This window comes from Drosophila novamexicana, unplaced genomic scaffold, assembly GCF_003285875.2.
Source record: "Drosophila novamexicana strain 15010-1031.04,08,12 unplaced genomic scaffold, DnovRS2.1 tig00000193-arrow-pilon, whole genome shotgun sequence".
Taxonomy (NCBI): domain Eukaryota; kingdom Metazoa; phylum Arthropoda; class Insecta; order Diptera; family Drosophilidae; genus Drosophila; species Drosophila novamexicana.
In genome coordinates this window covers 10408731-10434416 of record NW_020824787.1, presented here as the reverse complement: position 1 = coordinate 10434416, position 25686 = coordinate 10408731, and the positions used below count along the sequence as shown (strand labels likewise).

Below are 25686 nucleotides of genomic sequence, written 5' to 3'. Positions count from 1 at the left end.
TCCGATTTTCACGAAGTTTGGCTTTTTCGTAATGGTTTTCCCTCTAGATTAATGTGGCATTCAAATCTCGACACCGATTTTTTGGTCGAAATTCATGTCCAAATCTTACCCCAAGATTCGTATATAGACATGGGTCAAAATTTACCACCCCCATATCTCGGCCAAATCTCATCCGATTTTCACGAAGTTTGGCTTTTTCTTCATGGTTTTCCCTCAAGATTAATGTGGCATTCAAATCTCGACACCGATTTTTTGGTCGAAATTCATGTCCAAATCTTACCCCAAGATTCGTATATACCCATGGGTCAAAAATTACCACCCCCATATTTCGGCCAAATCTCATCCGATTTTCACGAAGTTTGGCTTTTTCTTCATGGTTTTCCCAGTAGATTAATGTGGCATTCAAATCTCGACACCGATTTTTTGGTCGAAATTCATGTCCAAATCTTACCCCAAGATTCGTATATAGACATGGGTCAAAATTTACCACCCCCATATCTCGGCCAAATCTCATCCGATTTTCACGAAGTTTGGCTTTTTCTTCATGGTTTTCCCTGTAGATTAATGTGGCATTCAAATCTCGACACCGATTTTTTGGTCGAAATTCATGTCCAAATCTTACCCCAAGATTCGTATATAGACATGGGTCAAAATTTACCACCCCCATAACTCGGTCAAATCTCATCCGATTTTGATAAAGTTTGGCTTTTTCTTAATGGTTTTCCCTCTAGATTAATGTGGCATTCAAATCTCGACACCGATTTTTTGGTCGAAATTCATGTCCAAATCTTACCCCAAGATTCGTATATAGACATGGGTCAAAATGTACCACCCCCATATCTCGGCCAAATCTCATCCGATTTTCACGAAGTTTGGCTTTTTCTTCATGATTTTCCCTCTAGTTTAATGTGGCATTCAAATCTCGACACCGATTTTTTGGTCGAAATTCATGTCCAAATCTTACCCCAAGATTCGTATATAGACATGGGTCAAAAATTACCACCCCCATATCTCGGCCAAATCTCATCCGATTTTCACGAAGTTTGGCTTTTTCTTCATGGTTTTCCCTCTAGATTAATGTGGCATTCAAATCTCGACACCGATTTTTTGGTCGAAATTCATGTCCAAATCTTACCCCAAGATTCGTATATAGACATGGGTCAAAATTTACCACCCCCATAACTCGGTCAAATCTCATCCGATTTTGATAAAGTTTGGATTTTTCTTCATATTTTGCCCTCTAGATTAATCTGGCATTCAAATATGAACAGCGATTTTTTGGTCGAAATTCATGTCCAAATCTTACCGCAAAATTCGTATCTAGACATTGGTCAAAAATTACCACCCCCATATATCGGTCAAATCTCATCCGATTTTCACGAAGTTTAGATTTTTCTTCATGGGTTTCTCTCTAGATTAATCTGGCATTCAAATCTGAACATCGATTTTTAGTCGAAATTCATGTCCAAATCCTGTTTTTTGGGCAATTTTGGTATATAATAAGAACTAGAGTCACTAAACTTGTCATATAGCTTTTAAAATAGAATATATATGCATTTGATGTTGGAAGAAGAGGGTTCAGGGTATCCACTAGTCGGGAGCTCCCGACTAGAACTTTTTACTTGTTTTGGTTTGGTTTTTGTAAAATTTAAAATTTGATTTAAACAAAATTCGATTATGAGTACGTCCCAGCTGAAGTTGTATGGTTTGTATCTGACGTTCTGCATTTGACAGTTGCCTGTTTGTAATCTTAGCTGAAAATTCATTTACACACACACACACAGACGGCCAGATTGATGGCAGCATATTTGCGCAAAAACTCTTTGAAATTCAATATGCGTTTTATATGCATTTAGCCCACGTGGAAGTTTCCCTCGTTCGGTCCAGCCCTTAACAGAGCAAAGGCGAAACCAATACAAAATCAATTATGGGAAACGACGCGCCTTGCAACAACAACAAGATTCGGTCTATATATACATATGTATATATATATACATATATCTATATATTTATCATTGTGTGTGTGCGTGTAAAGCAAGTTCTAAGCCTGTGTAAAACCCATTGTTGAGCGCCGTCCAAAAAGCCGCCTGTGAAGAGCCCCTGTAAAACTATAAATGGCCGAGATGTTGCTCAACGTAGGCTTAAGTGTGTTTGACTGCGGCTAATATTTATTTCCGGCAAATAAATCCCCGAGCATGTGCACAACAACAGCAGACCAGGGTTCAAACCCCGCACACACACACGCACGCACACACAAAAGGGATACCAAGGAAAAAAAAAAACGAGCAAAATCAGGTTATTAATTTCACAGGACTCGCCGCTAAGCCCATGACATTTTGCTCCCCAAGCTGTGGCATTAGTTTTATGGTTTTTATGCCTCAGACCCACATCTAAAGGTTATTGATAGTCAGTACCCCCTCCATAAAATGTAGGGTAACTGTGTGTAGGGGTCGTCATATCATAAATTGTCCTGTTTGTTTTGTTGTTATAACTTTTATCACCAGGTTACGCGGCACTACAACAACTGAAGCGTATTTATCTAGGCATTATTTGTTTTAGTTTTTGCCTCTTCTAATTAGCAAAAGTCCTGTCATTTGCTCTGGTACATTCTTTTTTTGACAGTTTACAAAATATTTAATGCCGTTCATAACCATTTGCACAGAAAACCAACTCGAAAACTTAATCGAAAGCGCAGCCATTGCAAATGCAAAACTTTCCTTTGGCTTTCTCTCAGGCAATCTCTCTGAATTATTTTATTTTTTATTTGTCGTTTTTTTTTGTGAGCTGTAAGCTACGCAAAGTTATGCAAACAATATTTTGCGCACTAACCAAAAAAGGAAGCATTTGCAAATTTTAATCAACTTTGCGGCATGCATAAAAATAAATACATTTCCAAGTTTGGTGTGGTAAAAGGCTTTAAAAAAGAGTTGGAAATGGCTGTGAGTGTTAAAAATACACATAAATAAAATATTCAAAGGTATTTATTTAGGCTGTGTAATCTACACTTTAACATTTTGAGAATTTTAAGCGTAAAGTTAAAGATTGCTTTTTTAAGTTTTTAGCCTACAGCAAAATGCTATCAAATTTATATTTTTGCGAATTTCTCAACACAGTATTAACACGAAAATTAAACCTAGCCCCAGGCATTGGAATTTTTATTCCATTAGACGTCTTTAATCTGCAATTCTTATTTTAGAGATATTTCTTTCGTTTTATAATATTCAGTTTTAAAAATGTTTTCAGTGAGATATTATGCTAACTTCTTTTAAGCCCAGTTAGATTATTAAATAAAGCGTAATGCACTCTATAAATCAATATTTGCAATTTCTTATATAATGCATTAACATTTTTTCAGGCAGCAAAAGTTAATATATTAAATATATAATATTTATTATCTTGTCAAACTTCTGTCGAGAAATTGTCATCCTTCAAGGGTATCCTGGCAACATATTATGCCAAGCTCAACACGTTTTTTCGCATTTCTCTGGCTGTCTTTTTGCTTGTTCACATTTATAAGCTGTGCATAGCTATTTTTGCCGGGGCCAACTTTATCTCCATTTCTTTATGTCGCTCTGGGCGCGTCTCTAGGCAATGCTCGATGGCATCTTTGTCTTTCTGTGGATGCTTTTACTACCTACTCTGCACTGATTTATACGCCATGTTTTCATACCTTTCAGATGCATAAAGCACTGTATAAATCGTTATGACCGAAAGCAATGCAAATACAGTGGAGTGTGGCGTTGGGTGAGGGGATGGTAAAATCTTATTCTCCCATCTAAGTAATCTGAAATGCAACAATGCAATTATTTTGTGCATTTTTTGTGCATTTTTTTGCGCATAGTTTTGTGCATTGAGCTTTAGCTTGACTTTCGAAATTAATTGCATACTTTGAGGCTAACGGCAGCTCATAAATATAACGTGCCATGGTAAAAAATAACTTCTTAATTAGTTAGTTTGCCAAACAACAAAAACGAACGCAGCCAAGCGGCAGCTTTTGGCCAGCGGCGAAATTTAATAAATAAATTTACCAATAAGCCAAAAATGCGCTTTTGCCATGCAGCAGTCGACTTGGCAAAGCAGTTTAAAATATGCATTAAGCGTCAAAAACTATGCAACAACAGCAGCAACAAGCTGGCAACATCAACGGAGCCATGGCCAAAGTGCCAGAGTGGCCAGAGTTTTCAGGCTTCTACTGCCTTGTTAGTGGCCAAAAATTATGGCTATAATTTTTCACAGAGCACAACAGCATACCGGAGCACATAGAGAGAGGGAACCTGAGCGAAAGAATACGAGAGAGAGGGTGAGTAGCAAGGGGAATACTAAATGGTATCGCTATTGAGGCAGCTAAGAACCAACTAAGCGCTGCGATTATATTATAAGCACAAACTTTACGCTACAGCATTCTCACGTTGGGCACACTGTAAATCTGTCAAGATCATTGAAAGTTATGTAAAGTATATATTATAGCTGACAGTTTAGTTGGCTCTAAAGTGGAATAGAGATTGAGAAACAGAATGAGTTTACTAATATTCTTATAATATAGTTTTAGGTTTGTGAATTATCAGAGATTCTTTAAGATAGAAAATAAGAATAAAGTTTGAAACTAATAAAAATAATATATATATATATCAATTTTTAAATTCTTTAAAATTTTTAAAAAATTCTCCTTCAGAATATTTTGTAAATTATATTTCACAGTTTACTATATTTAAAAAAAATAATGTAACATTTCCTTAGGATTTCAAAAAGAATATAATATTAACTAATTTTCTTGAATTAAATATTAAAAGCATCAGCTAATGGTCGATGCAAAATATTAAACTGATAATATGAAACGTTTGTAAAAGCCCTACATAATATTTGGGTCCGTTGTACACTATGGCACTCTAGGGAGAGAAGTCTACAAACCAACTTCAAAACCAGCAAAAGCCAACGATTCAGTCGAAATGTGTAACACACGAACGTGTAATCGAAAAGCAGTATATGGTCAATCGTCAAGCTTTTGTATATCGAACTCTTAATTACCTATTCCCCAAATACCAAAATCGAATACCATAGAAACCCGTCTAATCTTTGGCGTGGCGAAGGCATCATTCCTGGCAAGCATGTGATAGGAGCATTAAATACTGAGCGAGAGTGAGTGCGCCAAAAAAATATGCAGCGCTTTTCAACTGCATTCACATGCCCCCAAAGGATTCTATTTCAGTGCGGCATACGTCCTTCTGTTTGTCCGACTGTCTGTTAGTCGGTTTGAGTGCTGTCTACGGTGTCTGACATGTTTTAAGCATAAGTGCAACGCATTTAGCTGTCAGTGCTGTGTGCGTCGGGTAGTACGACATTGGCGTTCCTCTTGGGTCTTGACTATTGGTCTTGGCTGGCTGCCTTTAAAGCCCGGACACAGGCGCCAGGGTGGGCCAGCGTTGGGTTCGCCCTGGACTGCTGCAGCTGCTCAGTGGACCAGAGCAGGCCTGAAGCGGACGCAGCAAATTGAAAAACTTAAAGTGGAGCAAAAATGTTGAAGGACATTGTTCAGGACGTCATTTTCTTCCTCGTCTTTATCCTCGTCGCATGTGCATTAATAACGCTCGCATCCATTAAACGGCTCAGTTCCTGTGCCCATACCATGTTTCCTCTCGGTTCCGGGCAACAGACGTTGGTAATGCGGCCCAGCTGGCCATAAAATTAACGCACAATATTAATACACATATGCGCACACACACACATACATTATTTTGTTGCAATGAAATTATTATTAAAACCAACCAACTGGCAAATATGCGAAGAAAACCAGAGAGAACATAAGAGAAAATCCATTGCAAATGTTGTTGCAAATAAATTGCAGCTTAATTCAGCGCCAACTTTAATGCCCCGCGGTATATATACCCCCCACCCGCCGTTTGATATTGACAGCTGCAGTTCCAGTTCTTTATCGGCTCAGATGCATATTTGCAATACAAAAAGAGTTCTTTTTTTTTTAAGCCAAATGACAATTCATTTTAAATAGTTACAGGCAGTAAAACAAAAAACAGCAAAGTGAAGAGAATTAACTGTTGCATATTTTTAACTGCAAAATTACAATTTGTAATGAACTTTTGTGCGATACTGTGGAGTCCATTCACTGAGAAGAAATGTTTGTAACACATAAGGAATTTCAGAAACGCGTTTATGATTGATTAGCTGAGAAATGATGAAGGGGATAGTAAGGGAGATTACGAACTACATAATACAAATTTGACTTTTGATTGATGGCTTCTTAAAATTTAATTTTTTCCATAAACTTTCTTAAGTTTTTGAAGTAGATCTGCAATTAAAAGCTCCTAAGTTAACCAAATTATAAAAGACTTATGAATTTGAATATATTTTTGGTGCCATAAAATTGGAGCTTCTGGAAATTAAAATGTTTAAATTAATTTCTAGATTAAAGCCGCAAACTAATTTATAATTTGTGGAATTGTTGTTTTTTTTTTTTTTTGGGTATCTTTTTCAAGCACTCAACACTTTTTCATTGCGGAAAATGTTAAATTAAATAAAATATATATTTATCCCATTTTCGTACAAGTACGAAAAGGATAGGCTTGCATAAGTCAGAGCCTTTTATAAATTATGAGAGACCACTGTATACTTCACGATTATGTTAAGCCTACTTAAAAATTGTACGCCTTATTAATAATTAGCTCTTCCACGTTCCAAGTTCCCGTGCAGCGTATCTCGTAGTCACATACTTAGTACGCCACACATTCACATTTTTCTTTCGTTTTATTTTAATTTTTTTTGCAATTTATCCAGCATAATTATGGACTATTTTGCGCACATATGGCATTGGCAATGGGCATTTTATATCCTTTCGTGCAACATCCGGCGCCACATAATTATAAAGTGCACAGCGAACATTTATTGCACAGCCATAAATCAAAAAGTTATCGAAATAAAAGCCAGAGTAGATAATCGCCTCGCGCATTGGGTCGACACTTTTTACAACTTATTGGACTAATCAGTTGAACGGAGGCATGAGAAATACATGCACATATATATGCGACATGCAGGGGTGATAAGGGTTTTGTCAGCCGCACATAAAGTAGCCCGCGACACGCGCCTTGTGCCACATGCACTCCCCGCCTGCCCCTGCGCACACACTACCCTGCCCAGTTTTGGGCATAGAAAATATTTCGAACGCATAAACAATGCTGGGTGCATGGCAACCCCAATTTGAAAGAGCAGCTGAAACAGCAGCCGCTGTGGTGGCAGCCCGGACAACGACTACGTCCGACATTTGACAGCTTAGCACCTCGCGAAGAGTTTTTGTTGGAACTGCGCGCACGCGAGGGTGGGGCGGTTGGCGACGAAGCTAACAGTATGTCGTCCGGCGTTGTACGAGAAAATTGCATGCCTCAGTGGCAGTTGCAATTTGCAATTGAGTTCTTTGGCTGGAAGGCAGACGCACTTGGAATATACTCTACTATATAGAGCTGGGATTACCGACGTGCGCTGCTGGGTGCTGGCCACAGGACATTGGGTTAGGCCCACAAACACAGAGGGAAGGGAAATGCGGCAGTCAAATTTATGGGCAAGTGGAAGCGAGTCATGTGTCGCTTTGCATAAATTGCTTGAGTTTTGTTTGGTTAGAATTAATGAGTGTGGGTGGCTTTGGCAGTAGGCAAATAGAGTGACTATAAAGTGTAGTCTATAATGGAAGTACGAAAAGCCAGAAATTTAAACAGCAGTTGGGGAGCGACAGATAGACTAAGGGGAAAAGCGCCTAGGCTTTTAGCTTCAGTTTCTTTTATATCTTTCGCTCTATGGAGGTACTTTATGAATCTCAATTAAATAATTCATTAAGCTGTAAATTTGGCAATAGTTAGAAAATACTTTGTAAGAACATTTGTCTAAGCCCATAAACTCGGTTGCTTTAGTATCTTTCTGTTTTTTGAGGTTATTTGCTTATCTTAATTATAAAATCCTCCCATGATTAAGAAAATGTTCTTCCATAGAGTTTAATTTCAATAACTCCTTTAACTGTTTGAGAATTACAACTAGTTTGAAATATAACATTTTTCATATATATTATATATTAGATAGATTATCTAATTGCAATTATATGCAAATATGAATAAACATATCTTAAAATTGTAATGACATATCTTTTATTCCCTTGACTACTCTTATAAGCCTTCAACTGCTTAAACTATTTAAGAATTATAAGCTATTGCTAATGCAGTTGCCTTATATTGCCCTATTTTTAATGCATTTTATCTTACTTAACTTTGATACAATTTTGTAGCCTCTAAATGGGGCTTCCTCTTTTCAGCGCCAGTCACACTTTTTTTTCTCTCTTCTCACTCTCTCTCTCTCTCTTTGTCTCTTCAGGCCCCATTCGCCTTAAGCTTGCAGCTACCCCCGCGGCAACATCGCTTTACAGCCCATTTACCTTGACCATGGAGCAACCCTCTTTCTCTTAGTTGTTTGACTGCTTGCATTACAAATATGAAAAGCACTGCACTTGACACTTCTCTTGGCCCGGTTTATTGAGCGGCCATAAGTAGACTTCAGTGAATACCACTGCGCCCGCGGGGCACACAATGATCCAAAGGCCCGGCGAGACCTGAACTTGTTGTTTTTCCCGGCTGCTGTCTGCAGAACGTATTTCAATTTACAAATGACTCAAAATGCCTGAGGCAAGCGGTTTCGGGGACAGGGGGGAGCGAAATTCGACGCCATGGCAACAGTTTTTAATTCAATTCCATTAAAAGTCGCAAAGATGCTGTGCACAGCTGTGCAAAAAGTATTTCACTTGTTATTATTGTTGTTATCGCTATTTATTCTGCCTGTCTCCCAGTCACTCTCACCCTCTCTCTCGCTCGCTCGCTCTCTGTTTCTCTAGCGAAAAACTAATGAAGCGCACAGTGGCAACGCGAGGATTGATTGCTCCCCGGAGGCGCCGATGGCAGCGACAGTAGCAGCAGCAGCAGCTACTTGACGCAAAGAAAACACTAAAATTGATGCAATCACCAGGGCCAAAAGCCAAACTCAACCCCCGTTAATGCTTACCCAACAACCCCCCCACGATAAAGCTGCTGCATTGCTGCTCAGCCTGAACTGCAGTTTCATGGATGTTTTAATAATTTCCACTTACAGGATTCGACTCCATAAGAAGGCCGGGAAAAGTGCCCGGGGTTGGCGGCAGCTGCATAATAAGACTTGTTAAGTTGCCCGCTCGTTAAGATAAGTGAGCCGGCAAATGGCGACAAGTGCGAACTGAAACATGCCACAATGATTACCAGCTTAAGATATGTGTATATGGGGTGTGCGAACGTGTTGGCTGAGGGCTAGACCCTCGGGCCGGTTACAAATCTTGTGTATTTTTTGTTCGAAATTTTAGATAAGCTTTACTTTGAATATCTAATCGAAATAAATGTGCCTGGAACCCCATTCTAGAGTAAAAACGCGATTGTATATTATCAAAGAAAAATCCATAATAATAAGCATGAAATGAAGTACCTTTAGCCATAAAAAGTATTTCATTAGTTTAAGTAAAAGATTAGTCAAGTTCATACTTTTTCAAAATAAAATAAACTAGTTTCTCGTAACTCTGAATTTACTGAAGCTGACATCGAGATAGAGATATATTAGAGACATATTAAGAATTGAAGACTCTTGTCACTCAGAAAATTCAAAAGCTAAGAAGCTAAGTATTTATCTTAAGTATACGAAATTCTAGTCTAAATTTCAAAATATTTTCATGCGAAAAACCCTTCGGTAGCATTTCTAATTTCAAGTAAAATTCATAAATATATTATAGATATTACGCATTATATTCCAAGCTCACCTCAATATAACCCTGAACACTGTCGCATTGCTGCAGCACCAAAATGCTTGGATTGGCCTTCAGTTCATCCGGTGAGCAGGGCGAGAGAAATCCACTGTCCGCATCGCTGTGAGTGGAGAGCGGGCGCGGCTTACGTATCTTGTACTGCACATGGCGGCTGGGCACGGGTCCCGGATTGAACAGCACATAGTTGGACTCGATGGGCACCGTGTGGGCGCGCTGATCCTTGCGCTGTTGCTGCAACAGCTGCTGCAGATGCAGCATGTGATCGGAGGTGACCAGCTCCGAGATGGCGCGCTGTTCCATATAGGTTTTCTGATTGCTTTTCTTGGCGCTCGGACGAAAGGGCGACAGATTAAGAAAGGTGAGCTTCTTTTTCATGGACTGCTGTTGCTGTTGTTGCTGTTGCTGTGCATTTGAGCTGCCGCTCGAGCTGGCCGAATTGGTGGAGGTGGAGGATTCCACAAGAGCAGTAGAGGTGGTTTCTGTGTCCTTCGACTCCTGACTATTCGACATGCTGGGCGCTGTTTCGAACTCATTCAGCAGCTGTTGCTCCAGCTTGGCATGCACCAACTGCTCGTTGCTGTAGGGATTAGGTATGCCTATGTCTAGAATGGCCGGCTCCATTTCAAAGTCGTCCGGATCGATGACAAAATAATTATGATGCTCAAAACTGGGCAAAGCACAAGCGCTGCCCTCAGTTTCGGCATCCGCTTCGCCGGAGGTCTCAATAATGATGGTCTCCTCGAGCTCCTCGCCATCGTAGATGACTTCCGGCACCAGTTCCTCCTCATCCTCGCACACCAGATGCTGCCTGGAGCTGAACAAAGGATCCCGCAAACCATGTTTCGCATTGCCGGGATAACGCAGCGCCTTCTCGTTGATAAAGTCCACCGGATCGAAGAGGCAATAGTTGTCCATGTGCGAGGTGGCTGCCTTACGTCGCCGCACGGGCAAATTCTTTAGCTTCTCTGTATAATCGGCAGCATCGTCTTCATTGTTGTTGGCCAGCTCTGGCGCTGGCGGCGGCGGTGACAACTCTTGACTCAGCTGCATGTCCTGGCTGCCTCGCTCTGCCGCCGCCGCGCCCGCCGCTGGCTGCAGCGACTTCTGCGAGCCGCGATGCAACGTTGCAAAAAGACCACGCGCTATGCAGTTCTTAAGCTCCGTGACACGCCCCTTGTAGGGGCTGGATTGGGCTGAGGTGCTAACTGCCAGCTCCTCCAGGCCCAGCTGCTTGCTCAGCTCCTTGCGCTCCTTTTTGCTAAGCACCACTTTGCCGCGACTGGGCGTATTCGGCGCCGAGTGCAGCAAGCGCGATTCACGCGAGGGTATCTGCGAAAGCGGTGGCGGCGTGGGCGGTGCCGGCTCCCGATAGGCTTGCACTGGCATCACAACTGTGCTGGTGGCATAGCTAACAGGCAGCTCGCTGCAGCTGCGACCAACTGCCGCCGCTTGGCTAAATTCCAGCTCCATGTAGTTGGCATGTCCCGGTGACGGGTTGTCAGTCTTGGAGTGCAGCATTTTATGGGCCTTGGGCCTGGCGCCTAGCTGTAACTGCTGCAGCTGCTCCTCCTCGTTGGCATTGCGATCGGAACGTGGCGGCAATTTGCCGCGGCTGCTGGACATCTTGTCTTGTCCGGCTGCTTATCCTTGGCCACTCATATGGATGGCGGCTCATTGCCAGGGGCACGATATTGGCGCAGCAGCACGCCCTAAGCGCACATTGTTCACTGCTCAGTTTTTGCTTTTGGTTTTTGCACTTTTTTTTTAAATTATACTTTTGCACTTTTCATAAAATTAATGGTTTCATAAATCTTCAGCTCGCTCGGTCAGTTTTTGCTGGCCAAAAAATATCTACACAGGCGTTAATGGGATTTAGCTGGCAGCCTTCGCTCTGGGCGCAGGGCAAAAAAAAAAAAAAAAATAAAAGGGCGCACGCTTTGTACATTTGTTTTGTAATTGGATTTTTGAGCTGATGCATGTCAAAGTTAAATTAAAACTGACGACTGGTCCCGGCCAACAAGAGTTTTCTATTTGTTTTGTAATATTTTTTTTGAGCCGTTTCCGGTTCGTGTTGTGTTGTTGTTGTTGTTGTTGTTGCTGTTGGGCAGCCCTGGAGCAAAGTCATGGTCATGGACCGGAGTGTGGTTTTGTCTGTTTTTGAGTGATGCACACAAACGGCAGCGGCCACAGCCAGAGCCACTCGAGCGCTTTATAATTTGTCTACAAAAGCAATTAACAGCAAAAGGAACTGACCAAGGAAGTGGGGACAGCAAAAAGGGAAGTCTTATGCTGAGGCTTTACAAGTTGAGAATTGTAACCCCAAAGCGCTGTCTGAAGTGTAAAGTTCTCGCTTATAGAGAAGCTAAATATGTTACTAAACATTTTCCTAAATAATATAATATTGGACTGTTTTTCATGATAAAGTAAAGTATTGCTTAAGGATTGCTAGGCCTTTCGTCTGATTGCCAAAACTTGTCAAAGCTAGAAAACTGTCCGACTGAGTTTTGTAAAATTCCTTTCTTGAAGGTTGCAACATTTTTGGTTTATGCAATTGTTCATCTCGCTTATCTTTTCGTTTTAAAATTAAAGCAAAGTCAATTAATATTTGCCAGCAATAAATATAAAAGAAAATCAAATATAAATTAAAATAAATAAAAAGTAAATAAACAATACAGAAATAATCTGAAATACCATCATATAAATACACATAAACCCAAATAAATTCAATTTAATTCTATTGTGTAGCACTTGAAAGTTTAGCCACAAATAAAACTGCAAATTTAGCTAATTTTCTCAACTATTTGCGTGCGTTTTATTTTATGGAAAATTACATTGCCATAAATTAAACTGCAACTCAATGCGCACAGAAAAGCCACAAGCCAGAATATACAAGAAAACGCACTTAAAAGCAACAGCGGTCGACAAGGAAAACTAAATTTATAGAAATTGAAGACAATAAAAATGTATGAGAGGGGGGTAGTTCGGCAAACGAATAACAATTCAAAGGCGTGTCAAAAGTTGCATATTTGATGACGCTAACAAGTAAATAAAACAGCAACGATGGAAGGAAATGCAGCAAGGAAATTGCGGAAAATCAATGGACTGATACAAGATAAAGTAGATAAAACTAAATGTAGCAGGTGTGTCCCAGGTGCCACCTGACTTTAAGCTGTATGTACACAAAATCAATCCCCAATACAGTGCGTGCTCAAAGTTTCTGCATTGTGGCTAACCTATGCTAAGCTCAGATTGGTTTTATTCATTGGAATCTCGAATATTTCCAGATGTCTTAATGACCAATTCTACAACAAGCTGGCATATAATTTTCACACACGCCGCAACACCTTGGGGCATGCAACACGTTCTCTCTCTCTCTCGCAGGCCCTCGCCTTGAACGACCACTCACAAAAGTATGCAACAACAATGAAGCAACAAACGGCATTTTGATGCCAAGCAAATGGAAAAAGTTTTATTGCCAACAACAATAAAGCTTGGAAAAGGCGGCCAAGGGAACAACTACAACAGTATGTTGGCGTGCTCAGCTGTAGACGCAGTGAGCCAACAAGTTGCATAATTGTTGGCGCATGATCAAATTAAATGGCCTGAAAAACGGCTGAAAGTAGCGGGAAATGGGAATGAAAATGTGATGGAAATGGGCATGAAAATAGCGAGGGGCATGCACTGCACAGATAGCTTCCTTTGGCCCAATTGAAAGATTTTTTTCGTTCTGGAGTTGTCTTTTATATTGTGAAGATGAGTTTAAGTCCTGTGGATATTGGACACACAAGAGTGTGACCAGATGTATTCGAATATTGTCAATCTAAATAACACAAAAATATGGCCGGATGTGTTTAAATATTTACTCGTTAAGTTAAGGGTTCCAGCTCCTGAGAAGATGGAAGATAGATAATAGTTTTTTTTTCTTTTGGTTTAAGATTCAGTTCATGGTTCGAAACGCAAGAAACTGAAATTTTAGCAGTCGAAGTGAACACCCGGAACAATACTAAAGGCAGCCCTCTTACAGCTATTTTTTGGTGCGGCAAACTGTGCCATAAAGTATAAAAGTTATTTGCAATTAAAATGTTAATTTTTAATTGAATAGCAAAGCGGCAGTCGGGAAGGGGGAAAAGGCACTGCAGCTACCGGTAAGTAGGCAAAGAATTTGTTTATCAAGCTAATTAGAAGTTGTGTCCGATTGCGAGCAGCTGCTGCTGCTGCTGCTGCTGCACTCTGATCAACTCTCAGTTTCTGTGGCAAAAGAAATAGGCGACACTTTAAACACACTACCCCCACGTCCCCCCGCCAATGGAAAACGTCCCCACCTGCAGCACTTATGCAGCCGCTGGCAAAGTTGACAAAATACTTGTCAAGATTTGTCCAGTTGTTGATGTTGTTGTTGTTGTAATTGCTGTGCTTCAAGTTTTGAAAGCCGCATCTCGGCTGCGGTTTCTGTGAGTTCGTGCAGAAAAATCACAGACCACGCCCACACCCATCCAACCTGACCTCCCGCCCCTTCTGGCACTACACTCTTTCTACACTAAGTAACTCCGCCCGCCCCCTTTTTGCAGCCGGCCATCAAACCGCAAACTTTACGAGTTGATAGCTGAAATAAAGTGGAGCATGCATTGCAGTGCCCCGCCTCCAACCGCCGCCTCTTCCTTTTGGCCAACAACAATAAGGAGTTTAGCTCGAGCTCCCCTGTTCGCCGCTGCTGCCACTTCATGACATCATTTTATTTGCACTCAATCTCAGTCGTTGCGCCGCCTGCGCAAACTTTGCCACAAAGTTGGTTAGAAATGCTTTTGATTCGATGCTGGCCAAAACGCGTTAGTTCTTTACTCTCATTTCAGTTATTTCTTTCTTTATTCAGCTTACTTTCAGCACTCAATGCCGCTACGAAATTGTAGTCAAACAAGACGCACAAACTGACAGTTTCAAGAGCTATTAAAAATACATGAATACCCTAAACAACAAGAAATGGGATTACAGCAATTGGAATTGTTTCCTTCAAATAGAAGAATTCCTTCTTATCATAAGTCCTTTAAAGAACTTATATACCTAATTTATTATATTTTCCAATTCATACTTTTGAGATATTTCGTATAGATAAATGATTTACTCTAACTATAATCGTATAATAATAATAAAAATATCCACACAGCTCTTGAATTGGCTGTAACTGCCTAAATATTATGTTGTATGTATGTGTTTCATTTAGCCTGGAGTTCGATAACCCGGAACTTCATTTTGCAGATTCCTAAATAGCTGCCTCACTTTATCGTGGTCAGCTAAAGCCGAACAAATTTGATGAGAAAGTTAGTGTACTCGCTCTTAAAGCTATAGTGTATAATAAAGTGGCAAAGTGTGTTGTTGTAGTCGCCGAAATGCTAAAAGAGTGAGCTATAGAGAGCGAGACAGAGAAAGGGGAGAGAAAGAGAGAGGAAGAGCAAGTGGTGGACAGATTGAGTGCAAGAAAAAACTACGTGCGTATGACAGTTTCAAACACTTCTAAAGACTTTTGAGTTATGCCGCGAGTTTTTGGAGCGAGAGAGGCATCAAATTGTGACATCTAGCAAAACTTTATGGGGTTTCCCTCTATTTTTTTTTTTATGTGAAAATTTGTCTGCAAGCGGAAAAGCGTAGCGTCTAAAACAAAATCTATGTGCAATTCAATTAAAGCGCAATTTGCAAGCAGGCGCCGTATTTTAGTTAGTTAACGACCAAATCCGGGCAGACAATTTTTTGTGGGCGGCCGGGGCGTGTGCGTGCTGTCACCCCCAGGAGGATAATATGGGGGCTGCTCGAATTTAATAAGACTCATCAGTGCAAACGGAAATCGCTTGAGGAAATTGTATGTTTTAAGCAAAAGGAAAAGCATACATAATAAACTCATATAAAAGATTGTTGCAGGCTCCCGGTAGGGCGAGCGCCAAAATGAGTCGAGTTAGAGGAGGGTAGATGGAGCAAGGGGAACACAGAGGGGGTGGGGCGACAACAGGACAAACTTGTAGCGCAACGAGCGCATAAATACCCACATTTGCAATTCACAGTGGAGAGGGTAGGTAAAAACAAAAAAAAAAACACAAAAAAAGAAGAGCATAGCCCCAGGCGGACAGCGTCGAGGACAAGAAACGAATGTTATTAAAAACGAAGGCAAAACGTAAGGCAGTGAAAAAATAAAAGCGTAGAGCAACAAGAAGAAGCATTCAGAGTCATAAAATTTATTAAATGCCTAAAAGTATGACAGCTATAGACAATTTATGGGCGGAGGCGGCTCTCCAGACCAGCAGCAGGAAAGAAGGAAATATGGAAATTAGTTTGCCAAGGATGCGCCGCGCAATAAGTTAGATCCTAGCTGAAATCTGTGAATGGACTTAACTACAGTTAGAATAATATCAAAAGCAGAGAGTTGTGTATTTACCAAGCGTTTACCGTAGGTAAATACGAAATCCAGAGCTTTTAATAAATTAAAATCTCTCTCGAGGAAGATAACTAAAAGAATGCAAAACAGGTTGTTGCAAGTTTTATATATTTATAAAAACAAAACAAACAAAATTGGCAAAACAAAGTTTTCAAATACAGAATTCCGAAATTTCTTAAATTATAATTATGGCTGGAGTCAAAGTATTCTAGCTTTGAAAACAAATATGCATTTTATTAAAAATTGTTTGGTAATTTAACAAAACGTGAAATTAGAGATACTTTTGGCACGCCGAAGATCTAATACCCTTGCAGACATTTGTTAAACGGTTTTCTACATCAACATCGGCTGTTGATGCTGATCAAAAATATATATATACTTTATGGTATCGAAGATTTCTTCTTCCATGCGTTACACATTTCATCACAAAATTTTCATATTCTCTACAAGGGTATAAAAAAAGCTGGATGACAAAATAATATAAATAATGTAAAGCCCCAAGAAATCAAATTAATTTTATAGAGCATTTAATGTAACTATAATATATACATTTATATATATTCATATTTACAAAAATATAATTTTAAATAATTTAATTAGCTTTTCTAATTGCAAACGACTCGTATTTATGGCTCATTATATTATTTTTCTACTCCGCCAAGCAGCTCAACAAATGCATATGCCTCAATTGTGTAGCTCAGCGGCAACAATAATACTTATTAATAAGAACATTTAAAGTAGCTGAACACGCGCTACACTTGTTTCTTCATTAATGAAATGGCAGTGTGCCCAGGCCCAACAAATTCCAAAGGCAAACAGAGCGAAACCTTTGCATATTTATAGGCGCAGCGCATAAAATTTACACTTATTTAAAAGTAGAAAGCACCTCCACTCCTGGACAATGTCTTAGCCTAGGCAAAAGGCAATTTTCTAGTCATTCTCAGGCGATTCGCTTCATAATTTGTAGAGTAGTATGGAGCTAGGGGAGAGTGGAGGAGGGAGCGGCGGCAGCAGCAGCCATATGGTCACGTGTTGAGCTCATAATTCAGCACAATCTCATGGACTATTAAATTTAACGTGAAGCACATTTGTAAGGATTTGTCAGGTGAAAGAACTGAAGCTCTTACAGCTGTGCGACATTATGGGAATGGGACTTTTTAATTAAACAATCGCTATTTTAGCTTAACAGCGAAAAAAATGGCACATAATCAATCCCCAGCGAGTTACGTCAAATTTTCTTTTTCTTTTTGGAAAACAATACAATTTTCCCTCAATGTAGCATTTTCTTGCGCAATTTTCCACTACATCGGATTAAAATGTGATATGTTTGGGCTTGTTTACACACACACGCACACACACACTCAGGCGGGATGGGTAGAGGGGAAAGCAGGGATTGCGAGGGTTAGACATGTGTTTGTTTACGAACTTGGCAGCTTTGTTTGGGGCTCACGCGCTGCTGGAGTGGGTCTTAATTTCCGCTTCGTAAGCATTTCTCCTTTTTTTTTTTATAACACACAGCTTCTTTTTTTTTTTTTTGGGTGGGCTGGAGACCGTAGCAGACGTTTGTTTATTTTGGATTTGTTTGTCTTTTTTTCCCCTTACAGCTTTTTTGCGTTCTTTTGCTTGAGTACTTCCGGTTGCGCCGGAAGTGAAGAAAAAGCCGAAGACACGCATGCAGCATGGAAAAAACTGGGACTTTAATTGCTGCGAGTGGAAAATTGAATTGCAAGACATTTCATAAAGTCTCGAGCAATTGATTCATGCTTGATATAATTTGCAAAACACATTGTCAAGGCGCACTTTAAGTTTCTGTAATCTTTTTTGACACGTAGCGAAAGTTTTCTTCTCTCCTTTTTCGCCAAAAATTAGGCGGCACGTTTTGTGTTTGAGTTTCAGCTTGTGCACCTCTCTGGACACTTGACGCATAATAAGTAGGCAGCTGGAGGGCAACACGCCCCGCCGCCCAACATGAATTTGATGAGTGGGCGCGTTGAAGGATCTTTCGTGTGTTCTAAGAACGTATTGTGTAGCCACCTAATTAATATTACACATATGTATTTTATACAATGCTTAGAGAGAGACTTGATTGCGCTTCAGGTAGACGAGCAGCTCAAAGAGATACAAATTTGAGTAGAAATGTGGAATATACTTTATCTTGCTGAAATAAAAATAAGAGTCGGAATGCATTCGTTCCTAAGCTTCCCATATCTGAGCCATTAGTATATACTCTATTGCAATCCTGAGTATTGAGTGTTGTATTAAGAACTTTTCGAGATTAGAATTATCTAGAAATAAAAAACGGCAATGCATTGTTTGACTTTAAACTTCCAATTGCTGAGCCATTATATTTTTTTTATTTAGTATATACACTATCTCAACAAAGTTCTAGTATAGAGTACAGTACTTATTTGAAACTTTCTCAAATTAGAATTACCTAAAAAGGCGTATATATATCCTCACAGTCTTCTAATATAATTTTCACTATATAACCTTATTTCAAATGTGTCTTTTTACACAGTTTCAATAAAAAATTTTAAAAAAAATCTATCTTCGAAGATATTTTTTCCTTAACTTTGAATGAATGCTTACGACTAAAGACTACCATTTAAATATAATCTTTAATTTGCTTTCTATATAAGCTCTACTTTTTTAGCTTGAACTTTCCAATGCCAAAAAATATTCTCTTTTCACTTTCCATATTAGGTTGTTTATATAATTTAAGCAACTTCTTTAGTTGCAAAGAATAAAATAATTCAAATGACACATTTACGTAAAAGCATTCGGTTAATAAATCAATTTCCTATTTCTTATAAATATATCTATAAATATATGTATTTATATTCGATTTTGCTTAAAACTTTCGAATGTGTATAATAAATAAATTATAATATTGTTGCTTCTGTCTACTTTATATATTTCTTGCTTTATCCTTTTTCTATAAGAATCACGACTTATTATTTCCATTTAATAATGCTTTCCTTAACACACATGTTGTAGCCCACGCAGACAACGCCAAATGTACGTAGTCCCTTTTAAGCCACTGTAGCCCCCACACTAGACATTTGCTATATGTTGCCCCCTTGTTTTTATATGTTACTCGTATGTTTCTTTCCGGCACAGCTTCATTATGGCACATCATCTAATCTAATTCAGGGCAGCGGCTGGCTTGTTGTTGCCTACATTTAGGCGCTGAAAGATTTCCGACTGATTTTTATTACCGTCAACGAGCGAAAAGCGCAATAATCGACGTGCGGCACGCACCAAACGAACGACTAAAGGACGTTAAGCAGCAAGGGAGAGAAAACGAGAGAGAGAGAGAGAGAGAGAGAGAGAGCGGGAGCGGAAGAGTGAAGGAGTCAGCGAGCGGGGAAGTGAGAGGTAGAGAGAGGTGCTTAAGACCAAAGACAGAAAGCTTGAGGCATATGTGCGTTGGCTAAGCCAAGAAGAGGACATTACATTTTATTATCTATTATTTCGTTGCGCCTAAAATGCCACTACATTAGCTCAAAAATCCACAGAGAACAGGATGGCAACAGGACACGGACGACATTCGGCTGGCAAACGGAAGCCGCCAGCCGCAAAACGTAAACATTAAAACAGGAAACGGAAGTCGGTGCCACACACACACACACAGAGCGAAAGACATGCAGACATTTGTAATGTCTACGCTGGTTATGATTATTTTCGCCTCGCTGCCGTTGCCGCTGGCTCATGTGTGTGTCCTCTGGCATTTATTATTTTCGTTTGGATTTTACTTTTATATTTGTTGTTTCTTTTCATATTTGCACATTTTCACATCGTTTTTTGTTGCCTCACACTTTGTCACATTGTTTTGGCTTAACGCAGTCAGCTAATTTCTTATGCATAAAGCGTTGGCCATTTCCTTTCGGCCAGCCCAGTTAGTGGCTTATGCATTGCAAATTAGCTGCTTAAATAACTAGAAATTTCACCAATTCATTACTTCACGTTTTTCGTTTTATTTTTTGTTTTTTGTTCGCCACAGCAACGAAACATTCTTTATGTTAATCCACAGTTGTTAAAGAATGTTCCATTTGCCGGCCTCGATCGCCGAAAAAAACAAATTACGCGCACAAATTGTTCGCATCAAGTTTCGATAGATGCTGCGCTGCGAATACGAACCGCGCGCCTTGGTTGCCCAACGAGCACTGAAAAAGGACACGCAGCAGCGAAACATTCAACAGCGGCATTTATGAAATTTCCCTTTTCGGGCAAGGATATTTTGTCGCTCACTGGAAGCCAACAACTGCAATTGACCTTAGCCTTCGTTTTGCCGGCTTGGTTCAATGCACCAGCCAGCAGAGGGTTGTGCTTACAAAATATCCCAGACAAAAGGACATTTCCCAAGGGGTAGTTTTCACAACAAAACAAACACTCGTTGTCACCTTCAGGTTCTAACAGGTTGGTAAGTGACGTCACTATCGGACAGGGGCACACACAAGGAAATTTAATACCCCTCTGTTGAAAAGTCCTCAAATAAAGTGAAGGAATTTTTGAATTTTTTCTTTTGAAATATAAAATTGAAAGTCAGGGATAGAATAATTCAAATATTCCAAAATAATTTTTTAGACAATATAATGTATATTGTGTCAATATTAACAAAAAATCAGAAATTCCAAAAATAATTTTCAGAAATTTCCTAAGACTTAATTAAAAAAAAATCAAAAAAAGCCGTTTATTACCCCAAATTTGGCTGGTGAAATTTGATATGAAATGCACATGTAATTCCAGGCATTGAAATATTTCTTTCAAGGTTTTCATTAAAGTCGTTAATAAACTTGTAAAAATTAAATGAAGTAGTCAAATATTGTGTTGAAACAGTCTGAACTGTTATGTCTGTCTCAAACCAGCTCTTGGATTGAAAATAAAATATTATTAAGGCTCAACTTAAGATGAAAACAAGTGTCGCCCACCCACAAGAACCTATTTAACCTGTCGCCAGGCGACATCAAGCGTTCTGTGCTCCTCACATTTGTTTGTGTAACGTTTTTTATGAATGAAACTCCTTTGGCCATGCATCATGTTCGCCGTATTGATAAGACCCTGACTGGAAGAGCTGCGCGCTGCGGCTATAAAACAATAGAGCCGCAATTTCCATGCGATGCGACACATGCAACAAAATAAAATGTAAATGGCATAGAAAATGGTTAAAACCATCAGGGGAATTTCGGCAATAACTATAAAATGTCGCGTGCATGCAGTCAACCAGGTCCACAGAGCAAGAGAACTGAGAGCGGAAAGGGGGCCAGGGTTGCAGGGTGACGAAATTGTCGGCAAGGGTTGTCGCCAGCCGTTGGCTAAAGGATTAAAAAACGGCGAAACAAAAATATTATCTCAATAGAACAATCTCAGGCAGGGCAAAAACAACAACCTGAACTGAAAATTAAGGCACAATACACACACACACACAGACATGCATATGCACACCCACACAGACGCTAACACACACACACACACACACACTCTTGAAAGGCCTCCCGACAGCGCTTGATAAAAACAAAGTGAAAATTTATGCAAAACAAAGATAGAAAAAGGATCCAAAACGCAGCACTTGGCAAAAAAATGTATATATATATATATTTAAAAAAACAATACAAAAGACACGTGGACAAATAGGGTAGCGGGCGAGGTGCGGCAAGGGACGAAGGGTGGCAGGGTAGAAAAATAACTAAACAGACAGTTGGGACACTTTTCTCAGATAATATTGTTTATAAATTCTTTGAGTCACCTTTTTTACGGCCTCCACAATTAAAACAAAACTTTAAATTTAAACTTGGGCGAGGTAAAGGTTTCGAAAACAAATGACAAAAGATACAGGAAACAGCGAGAAGCCTAAAGGGAAGATGTCGAATTAAGGCAGAAAGGATGATTTTGGAAGATATGAAAAACAAAAATAACTTTCGTTAGACTTCTATAATATTCAAGAGTCTTTCTTTTATTGGGGTTTTTAATTGGAAACAGAAATGAAATTAAGAAAATAAATATTGAGCGAAATAGCAAAGTGTGTAAAAGGTTACGAGCATGGAATATAGGCTCCTGTTGGATATAGGTTCCTATATGCGCGTATAAATCTACATGCCACAAGATTCCTTACTCATTTTTATTGCTAATAAAATTAATAGGTAGCAGGAGTCATCAAAGACCTTATACAGAATATCCTTCAGCAGCTAACAGCCGAGCTGATCGAGATATATTCCTTTGTATTAGAATCTCTTTTTCTGTTTAATTATATTTTTTGCTTGTACATTTATTATTTTCCGTCCGTGACAGCAGAATAGTATTTAATTGTCTAGTTTCAATGTGTGCAAAGGACAACAACTTGGTTACAGGGTATCTTACAACAGAAATTCGAACCCTCAAACAGAAGACTTTAACTAAATCAAACAGTATAAATTTAGAACCCAGTGTTATTTTCTAGTGCACAAGAATCTCAATTTATCCCAGCTAGACATTGGCATAACAAAAAGTTCTAACCATTAATTTGGAAATTGTTCTGTATATCCCAACCATCGGAGACAGAAACCCTTGAAAGTGTCCTGTCTATTTTGTTAAATTTAACGGTATATGCACATACTTAAAACACACGCGTACTTTTCTTAATATAAACACTGGTTATCCTGTGTTATTATATGGACATTGGTTATGTGTCTGACATATTTGCCCAATTGTTAGCCAAGCTACTTTCGGAGCAGATTTCCCATTATATACAACAAGCGACTATCCTATTTCAAGATTATGCCATTTTAGTTAGGACACATAATAAAATATCCTTTGTCACACAATTTTAGTAAGGATACATACAAGATATTCGTCCCTAGACTATTTTAGTAAAGACACATGACAAGAAATCCTTTATCAGACGGTTTCGGTGGGAACTCATACAAAATATTTCCTCGTGGACTCTTAGCTAAGACACACAATAAATTGCCATTAGTTAAGACATTGACCATAAAAGGAACTACTTGCTTGCTTGTTTAACCAATAGATGGCGCAAACTGTACATGTTTTCTCAATGAAAACTAAGGTTAGAAAATATTAAGTTAAAATAAATACTTGCATAAAAGTTCAAATAAATGAATTGAAGATATTTTATCGTTCTACTATCTAAAAAATAATAATCTAGTCTAGAAGTAGAACATTTTTAGCTCTTGCCCATCTGCTGCACATAACTCACTTTAATCCCAGCGAACCCACTTTACCACGCCATTTCAACAACTGACAAATAACTGTCGCGTGCTTGTCAAATTGGCCGACACACACACCCACACACGCACGCACACAAAGAAAATCAGTTGCGATTGGCGCGACAAATGCAGAGCTGTCAATAAAAAGTGTTTTGATTTTCAAACTTTGAGCTGCGGGCCATCAATCCAGGACAACTTGATTCCTGCTTCAAGTGCCAGCCAGGAGTTGATTCCTTTTTCAAGTGCCAGCAGCTGAGTTTGCCCAAACAATTAATCATTTCAATTTTCCAAACGACTTGGCGAAGACGACGACGGCAAAACAATTTGCAAGCAGCTCCAAGACCTTAGATCCTGCAGGACACGGAGGACACAGTTGCAATGTCAGCAGCTGACATGTCCTTGTCCTTGCCAGTGGCATCCTTTGATGCTCCGCTGCCCCTCGCATTTGCATGTCGTCCCTGCCACTGGAATTGCCTTTCACGCCCAAATGCGACTCCTCTCAGGACACAAAACAAACCAAATCGCCGAACGATTTAAATGCAAACGCTACCTCAATGCGAGGGCAGTTTAACAAGTTCCCAAGACTTCAAAAAATTGTAAATGTATTATTCAATTGGGCCAAAGTCCCGGCGATACTGCAATGCCGGGCCAACCCGCGACAGAGGTGGAGCAAGCCCCTAGCACTCCGTCTGATTCCAAAAATCAGTTTAACATTTGTTGTTCTCCAATGGAGAAACTATCAGATGTTAAGCTGATAAGAACAGATACTACACTTTGATCTTAGCCATAAGGCCGAGAAGCGATAACTTTCTATCAATAAATACCCAGGCCTCTATGTGGCCACAGCTAAAACCAGTTGCGAATTATAAGCGAGACACGTGTGTGAAACTAACACGTATGGAACTGTCAATGTCTACTTAGGGGTAGTGCTGTGCACACTGTTGTATATTTCAGGGGTATTTCGGATGCAACTCTCCTATATAATATAATAATTCACAACTAGTTTAGGCATTGCTTGAGGTAGAGTCAAGGTGTTTGATTCGTGTAATTTACTCTGGCTTCTCTTCAGTTGTCGAATAAATCTTTCGCCTTTTACTAAAGATTTCCGTGGAGAGGAGCACTCTAATGAGTCTAAATTGAATTTTTTGAGTGCCTGGTGACTTTTGGTTGCCGGGCCAATTAAAAATGAATATAATATTCTGAAATTCGATATATTCAAATTTCAATAAATGATACAATGAATAACAATCTTTTGAAAAATGTAAAATGCGTTAAAGTCAAATTTTATCTTAAAATTTGCACATGTCAAATTATTATATTTATATAAGGTCATGTACGGAGAGCAAAGTAATTCAACAAGAGACGCATTACAAGATTTTAATAAACATCTTAAGTATCGAAAAGTTTCACAAAGAGATGTCATAAAAACTGCCAAAAAATACAGTCCATGAGTTGTGGCAAGAATTTAAAATGAACAAAAGACTTTTATAATACTTATTTGCAACAAAGGATTTGTGTAACAGCCCCCTAGCCTTATCTCTTATCTTAAATTCAAAGTCAATTGCTTTTATCTATTCATTTTAATTGAATTATTTTTATGGTTTTCTCTGCGCTTTTAGCTTTTTGTCTGTTCTGCTGTGCATCTTCATCAATATTGTTGCATAAATAACGCATAAATTAGATTCACGAATCCCGCAGGATATTCAAGGAACCAAATCAGTGCGACACGCGCTACGCGACCGGCATGCAAAATAGACCTTGGCATAAAAAATGAATTATGTCTCCGCCGGCGCTTAGGGGCCAGCAGAGGGCGGGGAGTGGGTCAGGGGTCAGGGCTCGAATTACATTCGGCCCAGTTCATAAAGCCCAGTCAAGTTTGACCAACGTTGCGCCTGGCTGCCAAAGAGACAGACAGAAATATAAAGACAAATCTCAATGGCTTTACCTTTTTTTTCCTTTGGCAATATCCTGTACCCAATTTAAATGGATAAGAACGGGTATCATGGTTTGTTGGCAATAGATGTTACAGATAGCAGAAGGCTTATTCAAGCGGATTAACTATTTATTATGCAGACAAGCTAAAACCTAACTTCCCGCACTCTACCCAAAATCTTCAGAGGTATCCTAATGTTTAGTATGTAGTCAAATGCAATATTTATAAACCGAATATTTCATATAGATCAAACAATAAACTCAAGAGTTATTAAGGGATTAATTTTGTAATGAGCAGAGAA

General features: G+C 39.3%; 1 protein-coding gene and 2 non-coding genes across 3 annotated transcripts; 1 reads left to right on the top strand and 2 right to left on the bottom strand.

The window, feature by feature from the left end:
* Nucleotides 1-9799: 9799 nt before the first annotated feature.
* Nucleotides 9800-11452, bottom strand: LOC115758321. Its single transcript, XM_030698888.1, has one exon. It carries the CDS (start codon nucleotides 11450-11452, stop codon nucleotides 9800-9802), a length of 1653 nt encoding a protein of 550 aa, XP_030554748.1.
* Nucleotides 11453-24060: 12608 nt separating this feature from the next.
* Nucleotides 24061-24256, bottom strand: LOC115759373. The gene has a single exon (XR_004017530.1). It is a non-coding gene; the product is annotated as a U2 spliceosomal RNA (small nuclear RNA).
* Nucleotides 24257-24501: 245 nt separating this feature from the next.
* Nucleotides 24502-24622, top strand: LOC115759368. The gene has a single exon (XR_004017525.1). It is a non-coding gene; the product is annotated as a U5 spliceosomal RNA (small nuclear RNA).
* Nucleotides 24623-25686: the final 1064 nt, after the last annotated feature.

Coding starts and splice junctions, on each gene's coding strand:
- LOC115758321 (XM_030698888.1), bottom strand. CDS start 11,452: ATGTCCAGCAGCCGCGGCAAATTGCCGCCACGTTCCGATCGCAATGCC.